This window comes from Bos grunniens, chromosome 15 (genome assembly GCF_055505025.1).
Source record: "Bos grunniens cultivar Pamir isolate PY7600 chromosome 15, Bosgru_T2T1.0, whole genome shotgun sequence".
In the NCBI taxonomy this organism is placed as follows: Eukaryota; Metazoa; Chordata; class Mammalia; order Artiodactyla; family Bovidae; genus Bos; species Bos grunniens.
The window spans coordinates 83,760,895-83,775,054 of record NC_141179.1 but is presented as its reverse complement, the minus strand read 5'-3'; the positions used below and the strand labels follow the sequence as shown (position 1 = coordinate 83,775,054).

The following is a 14,160-nucleotide window of genomic DNA, read 5'->3' as shown; positions in this document are numbered from 1 at the left end:
GAAGCAGTGGCAGATTTTTTTTTCTTGGCTCCAAAATCACTGTGGACGGTGACTGCAGCCATGAATATGAAGACGCTTGCTCCTTGGAAGGAAAGCTATGACAAACCCAGGCAGCATATTACAAAGCAGAGACATCACTTTGCTGACAGTCTGTCTAGTCAAAGCTATGGTTTTTCCAGTACTCATGTACGGATGTGAGAGGTGGTCCATAAAGAAGGCTGAAGAATTGATGCTTTCTAACTGTGGTGCTGAAGAACACTCTCGAGAGTCTAACTGTGGTGCTGAAGAACACTCTTGGGAGTCTCTTGGACTGCAAGAAGAAGGTTAGGACCAGTTAATCCTAAACCAGTCGAATCAGTCAAACCAGTTGATTTCCAAGGAAATCAACCTTGAATATTCACTGGAAGGACTAATGCTGAAGCAGAAGCTCTAATACTTTGGCCACCTGATGCAAAGAGCTGACTCATTGGAAAAGACCCTGATGACGGGAAAGACTGAGGGCAAAAGGAAAAGGGGGTGGCAGAGGATGAGATGGTTAGATAGCATCACCAACTCAACGGACATGAATTTGAGCAAACTCTTGGAGATAGTGGAGGACAGAGGAGTCTGGCTTGCTGCAGGCCATAGGGTTGCAGCAAAGAGTCGGACACGACTTAGCAACTAAGAAACAGCAACAAAGCATCAAGCCATGAAAAGACATGGAAGAACCGTAAATGGATGTAACTAAGTGAAAAAGGCCAATCTGAAAAGGCTGCATATTATGTGACTCCAACTATATGACGTTCTGAGAAAAGGCAAAACCGCGGAGACAGTAGGAAGATCACTGGTCACCAGGGCTCCAGCAGGAAGGAGGGAGGGATGAACACGCACAGAGGATTTTGAGAGCAGGGAAACTGTTCTGTATGAAGAGGCAGGTTTGTTTGACTCGGCCGCACCCCAGGGCACGTGGGCTCTTAGTTCCCCCGCCCAGGCTACAGCCTGTGCCCCTTGCCTTCAAAGCATGGAGTGTTACCCACTGGGTCGCCAACAAAGTCCCAAAACTATGGTGTATGAAACTATAATGGTGTATACATGTCGGTACATACTTGTAAGACTCACGGAATGTACAGTATCAAGAGTGAAGTCTAGGGATTTCCCGGGTGGTCCAGTGGTTAAGTCTCAGGGCTCTCACTCCCAGGGAGCCAAGATCCTACAAACAATGCAGTGAGGCAAAAAAAAAAATTTAAAAACGGGGTCACTGTCCTAACCCCGGGGCTTCCTAGGCAGTGCTAGTGGTAAAGAACCCGCCCGCCAAAGTAGGAGACAAGAGACACGGGTTCCATCCCTGGGTGGCGAAGATCTCCTAGAGGAGGGCGCGGCAACTCGCTCCAGTACTCTAGATTGGAGAATCCGGTGGACAGAGGGGCCTTGTGTGTCACAGTCCATCCGGTTGCAGAGCGTCGCACACGACTGAAGTGACACAGCACGCACGCTGCGCACCTTTAGTTGCTTCCCTTTGCTCCTGAAATGAAGCCCACGCTCCTCAGGAGGCCCTGCAGGCCTTTCGCACCTGCCTTCTCCACCTCTAACCCCTGTGCCTCAGGTACTGCCTCTCTTTTCTTTCTTCACAGAAGAAAGACTATCCCCATCCTTTCATTTCTAAGTCCTCTCCAGCCCCCAGGTGCTTCAAGAGAGTTTATCCCTGTTTGGGACAGGTTGCACCTGCTGTTCTTTCCCAGCGCCCTGGTGGTCCTCCAGGTTACTTCAGGTATATTGTTACCGTCCATATTTTCTCTGTGCAAGTGTGTGCTTGTGCACGCAGTCACGGCCGACTCTTTGCGACCCCATGGACTGTAGCCCGCCAGGCTGCTCTGTCTGGGCAATTTTCCAGGCCAGGAGTACTGGAGCGGCTTGCCATTTCCTCCTCTGGGGGTCTTCTTGACCCAGGATGTAGCCCGCATCTCTTGCATCTCCTGCATTGGCAGGCAGATTCTTGACCACGGCATGACTTGGGAAGCCCATGCAGATACTGCATATACTATATATATTCATTTGTATGCTTCTGGTTTAATACCAGAGCGTATCCATACATTCATTACTCTGCCCCCAACACTTGACGAAAGCCTGGGGATTATACGGGAGATGCCCAATTCATATTTGTGAAATGATGAACCTGCTGGGCTTGAGACGGAGCAGGACTCTATTGCCTCCCCTCCAGCATGCCTTTCGCCTGTGGAAAACCTTAGTCAAAGAATATGTTTAATCAGAGAAGTGAAAGATGTGAAAACAAAGGGAAACAGTCAAAGGAGACTAAAGAATAACAATGTCATTGAGCAAAGTCAAGGACTTTAGTTCTTTCTCAAGGGCTACAGATAATATTCAAAGCCATATCCTGTGAGCTGTCTTATCGATACTGAAACACCAGTTGGAAACTGAAACACCAAGTTAACTACACGATGATCAGATTGTACCCAGGACGTGAGCAGCCACAGCTCCGAAAACTGGCCTCAAAAAGTGTAGGAACAAACGGAACGGAACGGACGATTAACTGTACCTAAAACAACAAAGATGATGCTGCTCAGACCACCGATGAGCAATCTGAAGAGGACTGTTCGAGCTGACTGTGCTGTTTCTGCATGTAGCACGCCCGGCCCCCTGCTCTGTCTATAACAGCTCTCACTCCCTGCTTGTAGGGGCGGAGGCTGGAGAATCAGCCTCTGGACAGATGTCCACCGCCCTCCCTGCACCCCTGGTCACTGGCATCTGAAATAAAGCAAACTTCCCTTTCCACCAACCTGGCCTATTTATTGGCTTTTGTTCGGCAAGCAGCCGAACCGCTCACCCACTCGGTAACAGGCTCTGGGCTGTCATGAGGAAACCAGAGATGAAAGAGATGCAGGTCACACACTGGGGGAACTCACCCCGAGGAGGGGTGGCATGGTAGGAACACAGCTACAAAGCAAGACAGTGAGCATGACAAGGAATCCCGAGTCCCGAGGAAGCGGTGGTCTTCTGGGCAGACTCTGTGGAGGGAGGGAAAGGAGAGCGCAAAGGTGGTGCAGACACAGGGATCAGCTTGGAGCATGGAGTGCATCAAGGCAAGAGAGGTGGAGAGGCTAGAAAGGAAGGGACACCAGCTGGTCAAAGGCGTCTCTTGGCAGGCAAAGAAGTGTGGGTGGTGCTCTGGAAGCGTTGGTGGGCAACAACATTAACTCAACTCAGCCTTTTAAAACCTTTAAGGAAATGTTTTCAGATACACAACAGAAGTAGGAATAGTAGTACAATACACACCTGTGTACTTCTCACCAACATTCAACAATTAACTTTGTGTGCGTGTGCCAAGTTCCTGCAGTCGTGTCCAACTCTTTGCGACCCTGTGAACTGTAGCCCGCCAGGCTCCTCTGCGCCTGGGATTTCCCAGGCAAGCATACTGCAATGGGTTGCCGTGCTCTCCTCTGGGGGATTGAACCCACTTCTCCTGGGGCTCCTGCATTGCAGGTGGATTCTTTTCTGCTGATCCATTGGGGAAGCCCAACCTGTGTCTACTTGCCTTTATAAAGGAAACCAACCCTGAATATTCATTGGAAGGACTGATGCTGAAGCTGAAACTCCCAATACTTTGGCCACCTGATGCAAAGAAGAAAAGATCCTGGTGCTGGGAAAGATTGAAAGCCAAAGGAGAAGGAGGTGGCAGAGGATGAGATGGTTAGATAGCATTACTGACTCACTGGACGTGAATCTAGGCAAATTCTGGGAGATAGCGGAGGACTGAGGAGCCTGGTGTGCTGCAGTCCATGGGGTCTCAAAGAGTCGGGCACGACTTAATGACTGAACAATAACAACAGTCTGCTTTTATATATAGGTATATAGATGTGTTATGCTAAGTTGCTTCAGTCATGTCAGATATACAGGTACATATATGTAAATGTGTTTGTGTGTGTGCATATCAAAGTTTATTACTTTGGGAGGGGGGGCTTTCTTTCCTGTTCTTACCATTTCAGAAGAAATTTACAGATTCTTAACTTTTCTCCAAAATCTGTTTCTTTTCGTTCAGTTTTATTGAGATCTAATTAATACAGAGCACTGTGTAAGTTTAAGGTGTACAGCACAATGATTCAACTTACATACATCATGAAATGATGACTACAATAAGGTTAGTTAACATTTGTCATCTCATAGATACATAAGTAAAGAAATAGAACAATTCTTTTTTCCTGTGATGAGCACTCTTAGGAGTTACTCTCTTAACTTATATGTAAGGTAGAGCAGTATTAATTATATGTGTCACGTACATTACAGTTTCTAGGACTCATCTGTCTTCTAACTGAATGCTTGTAACCACTGGCTACCTTCACCCTAGTCCTCCCCCCGCCGCCACTGCCCCCTGCCACAACTGTGATCTGCTTTTCTATGAATTTGTTCTTCAAGTGTAATTGACCTCAACACTGCTAGTTCCTGTGCAACAAGATGGAGATTTGATACTTCTATAGATTTCAAAATGTTCGCCACAAAATGTCTAGTGACCATCTGTCACAATACAAAGATGTTACATAATTACTCTATTCCCCACACTCTGCACTTCATACCAATGACTAATTTATTTTGCAACTGGAAGCCTGAACCTCTTAACCTCGCGGCTCATTTCTTCCTTCCCGCTCCGGTCTCCCTCTGACAGCCACCTGTTTGTTTTTGTATCTGTCACTCTGTTTCTGTTATGTTTGCTCGTTTTTTTAGATTCCACAGGTAAGTGGTAACGTACTTTCTTTCATGTCTTTCTCCATTTACTTCAGTAAGCAGAATACCCTCTGGGTCCATCCGTGTTGCAAAACCCCATCCTTTTTATGGTTGAGTAATAGTCTATATTTTCTTTATCCATTCATCTCTCAGTGGGCCTCTAGGCTGTTGCCATGTCTTGGCTATCGTAAGCAATGCTGCAGTGAACATGAGGCTGCAGATTTGTTTTTTGAATTAGCGTTTTCGTTTTCTTCAGATAAATATCCAGAAGTGGGACTGCCGGCTCAAATGGGGCTGTTCCACTTTTACTTTTTTGAGGAACTTCCATACTGTTTTCCATGGTGGATGTACCAGTTCACATCCCCACCAACAGTGCACAAGGGTTCCCTTTTCTCCACACCTTTGCCAGCACTCGTTACTTGTTAAATATTTTTTTAATAATAGCCATTCTGACAGTGTGAGGTGATAAAACATGGTGGTTTTTATTTGCCTTTCCCTGATGATTAGGGATCATCAGGGGAAAAGATGATATTGAGCATCTTTTTACATGTCTGGTGGCCATCTGTAAGTCTTTTTGGGAAAATGTCTATTCAGAGCATCTGCTCATTTTTTAATTGGGTTGTTTGGGTTTCTGAAGTTGAGTTGTAGGAGTCCTCTGTATATTTTACATATTAATCTCTTACCAAATATAGTTTGCAAATATCTTCTCCCATTCAGTAAGCTGTCTTTTCATTTGGTTGCCAGTTTTCTTCGCTGTACAAAAGCTTTTAAGTTTGAGTAGGTCCTATTCGCTTATATTTTGTTTCCCTTGCCTGAGGAGACATACCCTCCAAAATATTGCTAAGACTTATGTTAGAGAGCATACTGCCTAAGCTTCCCTTTAGAAGTTTTATGGTTTCAGGCCCTACATTCAAGTCTTTGATCCGTTTTGAACTTCTTTTGTAACATGGTATGAGAGTTTGTAGTGGTAGTCCAGTTTGATTCTTTAGCAGGTAGTTTAGACATGTTCCCCAAAACCATTTATTGAAGAGGGTGACATTTCTCCAGAGTCTAAACATGCTTTCATTCATAGCCATCATACAGTATTACATTGAACAAATGTAATAACTGCCTAACATCATCTAATACTAGTCCATTTTCAAATTTGCCCAGTTATCCTCCGATGTCTACAAGAACAGTTTTTTTGTTTTTGTTTTGTTTCAGAATCAAAATAAAGTCAAGCATTTGTTGGGGAAGTCTCTTTTAAAAACATTTTTTTTAAAATTTACAACAATCACCACATGACTGTTACCACATCATTTTTCCTTAATCTTTCTATCTTATCTTCTGTAAAACCAGTTGTCTTATAGACTGTCTCACATTCTTGATTTATTCAATTGTCTCCTTGGGGGGTGTTGTTTAACTGATTCCTCCAGCCTCTGTAAACTGAAGGATAGATCTAAAGGCTTGACTGGACTTGGGATCAAGAAAACTTTGGCAAGAAAACTTAATTAAGTGGAGCTGTATACCTCATGCTGCAGCACACAAGTTCAGTTCAATTTAGTTGCTCAGTCATGCCAACTCTTTGCGACCCCACGGACTGCAGCACACCAGGCCTCCCTGTCCATCACCAACTCCCAGAGTTTACTCAAACTCACGTCCATAGAGTCGGTGAAGCCATCCAACCATCTCATTCTCTGTCGTCCCCTTCTCCTTCTGCCTTCAATCTTTCCCAGCATTGGGGTCTTTTCCAGTGAGTCAGTTTTTCTCATCAGGTGGCCAAAGTATTGGAGTTTCAGCTTCAACATCAGTCCTTCCAATGAACACTCAGGACTGATCTCCTTTAGGATGGACTGGTTGGATCTCCTTGAAGTCCAAGGGACCCTCAAGAGTCTTCTACGACAACACAGTTCAAAAGCATCAATTCTTCGGTGCACAGCTTTCTTTATAGTCCAACTTTCACATCCATACGTGACTACTGGAAAAACCATAGCCTTGACTAGATGGACCTTTGTTGGCAAAGTAATGTCTCTGCTTTTTAATATGCTGTATAGGTTGGTCATAGCTTTTCTTCCAAGGAACAAGCGTCTTTTAAAGCAGCAGATAAGGGATCTCATAAAAAATGTTGGCTGTCCCAGGGTTAATGATAACCCAGTTGGTTAACTGGGTTAAAGTGGGGACAGCCAGATTTTCCTCAGTGTAAAAGTATGTGTTTCTCCTTTGTGGTTGGCAAATAAACAGAGGGATGTATTTAGCAATACAACTTACATTTTGTAGCTGTTTAGTTTATCAAATATGTTCATATATGCATTTAATCAGAACAATATCCCTATAATGTTTTATTCCTTTTTAACAGAAACGAAAACTGAGGCTGGGAATGCTTAAGTAACTTTCCTAGTCAGAGGGCCAGTAATTAGCAAAGGCATGACTCAAGCATAAAGGGGTTCACTTTAGTTGAGTTAAAACAATCCTCTAAGCTACATCTACTGCAGATTTTCAAAGTGCATTTTATCTCCAGAATTCAATAAATGTCTCTTCTCTTAAAAACGTTTTCTAAAAAAGGATATTTTTATTTTCCTGATACCATGAAGCACATTGCCAAGAAAAGGCGATTTGTTTTCCAGCCAGCAGCTATTTCTATTGTCCAGGAAAACTAGCAAAATGTAACAGACGCCAGGTTCCCGCAAAGCTCCATTTGCTAACAAGAGTTCTAAATGTTAAATGAGTTACTTAAGTTGTGACTTTCACAGATGTGTGAACAAAATAAGTGTATCTAAAATATTCTGTGCAAAGTTAAGCGTACACATCTAAAATATTCTGTGCAAAGTTAAGCGTACACACGTGCGCTTATGATGCTAAAACCAACAAGGGCCTTTAGGACTGTTAGAGACGTGTCCAAGTACAAATAAAGTCAGGTCCTGGCAAGTCTACTTACGCCTCACAGCTGGGTCAGCAACTAGTGGGACAAAATCAGGAGAAGCATATGACAGTCTAGAATCAAGAGACAAGGTGTGTGGTACTATGATGAGCAAACCAGGAAAGGGAGTTAGGATGGTGGATTCTGGAGGACACTGGGGAAGCCATTTCTGGGGTCCCCAGGAACTCGGGCCTCCAGCTCGCAGGGAAAAACTCAGGCAAAGGCCGACTACGCAGAAACACTCTAACAAACTGACGATCTTACTCAGAAAGAGCGACTCCAACACTGACACACAGCATCAAAACACGCGTTAGAGAAATCCACGGGCTTTGGCCACTCATAAATTTCCCCGAAGGCGGAAGCAGGTGGGGACGCCCCCAATTGCTCTTCCCGGGTTTTACTGGCTGCCCTGGCCTGCCCCGCCCAATCTCTCAATCGGCCTCTTTCATTGGTCAGAAGTGTCACGCTCCAGCGTTCACAGACAATTCCAGGAACCAATCGCCTCCAATCACCGCCCCGGCTCTTCGCCGCCTTGGGTGTGACATCCACTCCAACCAATAATAAATGAGAGTGAAGATGTGACGCGTAGACTCCGCCCCTTTTCCCTCAACGCGTTCAGTGAATGGTAGTAAAGGTTGAGTAGCTGATATCAACCACCAATCCGTAAGGGCGGAAGAGGGCCGCGGAGACGACTCATGGGAGGAGGTGACGTGGCGGTGACGACTGCACTATGTGAATGAGTGGCAGAAATATTGGCCAATCGACAGCTACACGGGCTGGGCGGTCTGCATTCTCGAGTCCTCCCCGAGCGCCGGAGACTTCGGGAAAGCGCCAATGAGCTTGACCTGAGTCTGATTGGCCTTCACCTGCACCAATCGGCGGCGGGCCTGGCGGAAGCGTCCCTCCTCGGACGCTCACTGGGCGCTGTGGCATGACAGGTCCCAGAGAAATGCCAATGGCCTAGGGGCCCTGCGCAAGTGACACTCGGAGGCACCAATCGACTTTCTTCCTCCCCGTGGCCGGCCTGGCGGGGCGGGGACGCTGCGCGGCGGCGGCTGAGGCGCTCGCCGAGTGGGGCCCTCCAGGCGGCGACGGCGGCTCTCGTAGGCGGTTCCGGTCGTGTATCAGCGGGCGGCGGCGGTTCATGGCGGCGACGGAGCTCAGAGGAGCGCTGGGCCCGGGCCCGGCCACCATGGCGGCCCCGGGCGGCGGCGGCGCCGGTCCCCCCGGTGTGGGAGGTGGAGGCGCCGGCGGCCGCGGAGACTCCGGGCCGGGCTCCGGGCTCGTGCCGGGCGCGGCGGCCTCGGTGGCGGCGAGCGGCCCGGGCCCTGGGGCCGGAGCCGTGGCGGCGGCGGGCCCGGCTCCCGCGCCGCCGGCGGGGGGCTCTGGCGGCTCGGGCGCCGGGGGCTCGGGCTCGGCTCGCGAGGGCTGGCTCTTCAAATGGACCAATTACATCAAAGGCTACCAGCGGCGGTGGTTCGTGCTGAGCAACGGGCTCCTCAGCTACTACAGGTAACTGCTTCCGGGGCGCGTCCCCCCGCCGGCCGCCACACAAGCCCACCCTCGCGAGAGTGGGCGCGCCGGGACGTACGGCGCCGCCCGCGTGCCCCGCCCTCGGTGCCCCCCGGCCCCCGGCCCCGCCAGTTGTCCCGGGAGCATCGCTTCTCCTCTTGAGTTGTGTCCCCAGCCGCGCCTCGGTGCAGTGAGGAGTCCGCAGGGAGGGCGCCGGTGTCGGTGCTTAGGGGGCAGAACCCGGGCACCGCTCCCGGGGAGCTTGCTGTCAAGAGTCCCGAGGCTTGGTTTTCTGTGCCCCGGCTCCAGAATTCAGGGTTATCAGCGGCCCTTGACGTTCCCGCCGTTGCTCCCTCTACGTTCAGGCACAAGGACGCCACGCACAGGGTGGCCTCGGGGTCTGTTCCCGGGCCTTATCTCCTCCAGATTCGCCTCAGCTCTCGCCTTTGCACAGCCCACCACGGAGACGCGCCCTCCAGGGTTTCTGGTAGTTGCGTCCGCCCCCGCGCCCTCCCGAGGGGAGATCATTAAGTGTTCCAGCCGGGATTGCTGGGGGCCAGCCCGTTAGTTCGGTCCAAGTTTCCTCAAAAGAAGAGTCCACGTCTTTTGTTTGACTCCTGTTAGCAGCGCTTGTGTTGGGACGTTTAATACACGCTTGTGGTGACTCACAGTCTTGCCATAACATAGCATGCTTTTGGCTACGAGCATTACTATAGATAGATAGGTTGGGATACTGGATCTGGGGACAAGACAAACATTTCCTGAGTGCTAGACAGTTTGGACAGGTGTGTTATGTCCAGTATTTGACTCCCAACGGCAACCTGGAAGTTAGGAGATCTCCCACCTTACCAGTGAGGAAACGGAGACAGCGTGGGCAGCTTTCCCAAGGTCTTGAGTCAGGATTTGAAACTAGTTCTTTTCATACCAGCACAGCCTAAAACCCAGGTTAGTGTTACGTGAATCAGTCAGATAAAGAGAGAACTACTTGTCTACAGCAAGTTTATAGATAAGACACTCTGTGTGTGTTATACAAAATGTATAGAAGTCTTTAAGGAAGATTTTGTTTAATATAGTGGAAAATCTAAGTGAAATCTTTTTATAAAGACCATTCTATTTGAGACCCGAAAGATTGTTGTTAAGACTGTATTTCTTGCCCTCTGCCAGGAGTCGCTTTGCCACTGGGACAGTTTGGGTGAAGGAATCTCTTTTCCCTCAACTTCATTGTCTTGACTCTTAAAGAATCTTGAAAGGAATTGAAGACTGGAGTTGGAGGTTGTGGAAGTAGGAGCACATTCTTACCTGGTCTCTAACACGGTAGAAAACGCCTTAGTGCAGCCTCACTGCTTAAGTGACATTAATCGTGAACGTTTATGTGTATCATTTGAATTATTCAGAATTGATTTTCGTTTTTAATTTTCCGTTTTAGTTATTCGTCCGGGACTATCAGTTTAAGGTTAAATCACAAATCTAAAGTTTTCGTTTGTTCCAGAGTTTTTCCCCTGCTCAAGTTCATATTTTCCTGTTACATTGACCATCATTGTAATGTTAACTGATTCATATCCTAGCCTGGCTTATAAGTCAGTATTAACACTGATTCCCCATTTTTTAATAGTTGTGTATCAGCTGAGAGCCTTAATGTGTGGTCATTTTTCCTCATGCAAGTTTTTAATCAGATCCACTTTCCAGCCCAGTTTTGTCTTTAATCAGTACCTGTCTTGGTCAATATTGATCTTGGTTGGACAGTAATAACGTATATGTTGTTATCTCTTAAGTACTTGTAACCACTTTTAATTTCTCTCCTACAAGAGCTAGTGGTACCTGTCTGACTACAGCTAGAACGCCTTCCCAAACATACCAAACCATGTATTGGGAAATATGCCACGGGCCTGTCCTTGCCAGCCAAGACCGTTCCACCCACAAACCAACCAAGGAACAGCATTCGGAATTATCAAGTCTACACGCTACCCTCAAAATCACATTGAAGTCCTTTCTATCAACCAGTTGGTATTCTTCCAAACTGGTTCTTTGGATCCCCATGTTCTTAGGGTTCATTTAGCCAAGTCATCTTGGCTCCTGCTTTTTATGCCTCCAAAACCGTCTCCTGTATATGCCTTTTACAAAATACGGTTTTGTTTTTAACCAAGTGCTTCCTAAACCCATCTTCTGATGAACTGTCCTAATAGGTTTTGGCAAACCTTCTTTTTACCTATCCTGTTCTTCGTTATATACAAAGTTACACAGCTGTCCTGTTACTTAAAACCATATGTAGAATCCCAGCTCTCCCAGACACATAGTGACAAGCCCGTAGTATTAGTTTTCTTGGCTAGCTTCTAGAGATGGAGCTACTATTTTGGCTGGCCTTTTCCGGGAAGAACACCACCTAATACTGTGGTGCCTGAAGAACTCCTCTTGCACCCTGAAAAGCATGTCTTTTGAAATACTTATGCACTAATCGTTTATAAGCAGAGGGATATCTGCTCGAGCCCAAGAGCTCTAGAGTCAAGCCTGCCCAAACTTCCAGAGTCCTTTGGTATTTTTACAAGTACTGTAGACTGTATGATTCAGGAAACTTTTTTAGTTGATGGACATGACCTGAGCAGAGGAGATTCCTAGGAAGCGGCCTGTGGAAAAGCTCAGCGCATTGTGAGGGATGTGGCAGAAGGTCCGAGTTGCACCTTTGGAGTAGAAAGTGAGGGTGAGCATAATGTAACTGCAGCGCGGGGTGGGGGAGGGGACGAGGAGTCGAAAGAGCAGGGGTCACGTAACAGCATGGCAGGTGCGGGAGGTGGAAAATGGCCTGGTTTATTGAGACGCCGGCCCTCCCCACCGGCGATCCCAGGCTTCTAGTCTGTGCATCTGAGGAGGAAAAACCAGTTTCATGTGACAAACCGAACAATAGCCAAGCTGTCTTCCTAAGCACAGCAAACAGGCTTTCTCAAGCCTACCCCAGTCTTGGTTTCTAGAGATGGAGCGAGTGTCATCGTTTCCGGCATGCAGGAATTTGGGATGTGCCAGGTGTGTTTGGCCGCTTGGCACTCGTGAAAGAGAGACGGCCCTGTTTTGCACGCTGGCAGTTGGCAAAGGACTTTGACCTCTTTCTGTTCCAAGTTGGTCAGGGAAAACTGCAGTCTCAACATACAGGTCCCCTGGGCAGGTCGGCGGGTGGCTGGGAAATGAGTGCAGGTCGCCCTGTACACTCGGCTGCGCTGGCAGCTCTGTTTCATGCCAAGTCTCTTGTAGCTTGTTGTCACCAAGCAGGGCTGTAAGGTTCAAGAGTTAGCCTATTAATAGAGCTGTCAGTCAGTAGCAATGAAGAAAATTTTTACACCCAGTCCTCTGAGAAGAGATTTGCTGAATTTCTCCTAGCTATTAATAGGGTGGCTTAGGAGTTCCCACCAATAGAGATCAGTGGACCTTAGGAAAGAATATATTCCTGAAAGATTATACCACCCCGTGCTCTTTTAATGAATATTCTTTCTTCACTGCCACGGAGAGCTAGTGACTCCTCTTTCATATCATTTAAGCTGTAGTCAGTATTTAACGGCTTCCCTGGTGGCTCAGTGGTAAAGAATCTGCCTGCCAGTGTGGGAGATGCGGTTTGATCCCTGGGTTGGGATGATCCTTTGGAGAAGGGAATGGTAACCCACTCCAGTATTCTCACCTGGGGGATCATCCTGTGGACAGAAGAGCCTGGTGGCTACAGCCCATGTGGTCGCAGAGAGTCAGATACCACTTAGCAGCTAAGCACACATGGAATATTTAATACTCTAAACATCTAAGTGTGCCTTACATGTCTGCAAGATGGTTTTAAGAGTGATATGACAGTTCTCACTGGGGCTGAGTTATAGTGGACTGGGGGAGTGGATTGTTCAATATTTGTAAAATGGAGTTATTCTTTTAACTTCTTTTTTTTTTGGCCACACCACGTGGCATGTGGGATGTAACCCGTGCCCCCTGCCCTGGGAACACAGCGTCTTAACCGTTGGCCCGCCAGAGAACTCCTTCTTTCTCTTAGAGAATGAGATTATTATACAGAATTTGGTTGCATGAATTTATAAAGCACCCTTTGATAATTGTATCTTGCTAAATGAAAGGTAGCTCCTGACTGCAAAGGGGCCTGAGAGGACTCTTGGGGGTGATGGAAGTGTTCTCCATCTTGACTGTGGAGGTGGTTGCACAATTGCTTACATTTGTCCAAACTCACTAAATTGTACACTTAAAATTGCTGGGTTAATGCTGTCTGTAGTTCGCCTTCAGTGAAGCCTGTTTTCCCAAAGCTCAGGGTGAGGGGGAGAGCGGAGCAGTAAACTCCAACTCAGAACTCGCTCAGGCTCAGAAGGGGAGTCCCTGCTGATTGGCTTTCTAATTGGAGGGAGCCGTGCGAGGGGCGTATTGGAACTTGCTGCCTGCTGAGACTGCGGCATGTCTGAAAGGCTGGGACGCGGTTGCGTCCGCTCAGCTGTCTGGCTCGCTCTTGCAGGTCCAAGGCAGAGATGCGGCACACCTGCCGCGGCACCATCAACCTCGCCACGGCCAACATCACGGTGGAGGACTCCTGCAACTTCATCATCTCCAACGGGGGCGCGCAGACCTACCACCTGAAGGCGAGCTCGGAGGTGGAGCGGCAGCGCTGGGTCACGGCCCTGGAGCTGGCCAAGGCCAAGGCGGTGAAGATGCTGGCTGAGTCAGGTGGGGCGAGCCCCTGGGGACGCTCCGCTCCCCCGCACTCGCAGCTCTCCTTTGCCCCCACTGTCGTCTAATTACCAGCTGTCCGTTGGCTGCCTGGCAGGCAGAACCTCTCCTGGAGGGCTGGTTTTCAGCCGGGCAGTTCAGCCCCTCAGGGGACGTCTGGTGATGTCTGGAGACGGCTTGTTACCACTGAGGGGGGCAGTGTTCCTGACACGTGGGAGCAGAGGCCAGGGCTGCTGCTGAAGCTCCCACCAGTGTTCAGGAGAGCCCCCCGGCCACCCCTCCAGAGGCAGCTGGCCCCAAATGTCAGAGCGGTTGAGATTGGGAAACTCTTGTCTTAGAAGCATGGC

At 48.3% G+C, this 14,160-nt stretch overlaps 1 protein-coding gene across 1 annotated transcript in view; it reads left to right on the top strand.

The window, feature by feature from the left end:
- The first annotated feature begins 7,247 nt into the window (after positions 1-7,247).
- OSBP (oxysterol binding protein) overlaps positions 7,248-14,160 on the top strand; it is a 30,116-nt gene continuing 23,203 nt past the window's right edge. Inside the window, exons 1-2 of the mRNA XM_086341871.1 lie at positions 7,248-9,121; positions 13,602-13,810. Of these exons, the coding sequence (XP_086197997.1) occupies positions 8,754-9,121; positions 13,602-13,810 (577 nt within the window). The 5' untranslated portion in view covers positions 7,248-8,753. The remainder of the gene's footprint in view (positions 9,122-13,601; positions 13,811-14,160) is intronic.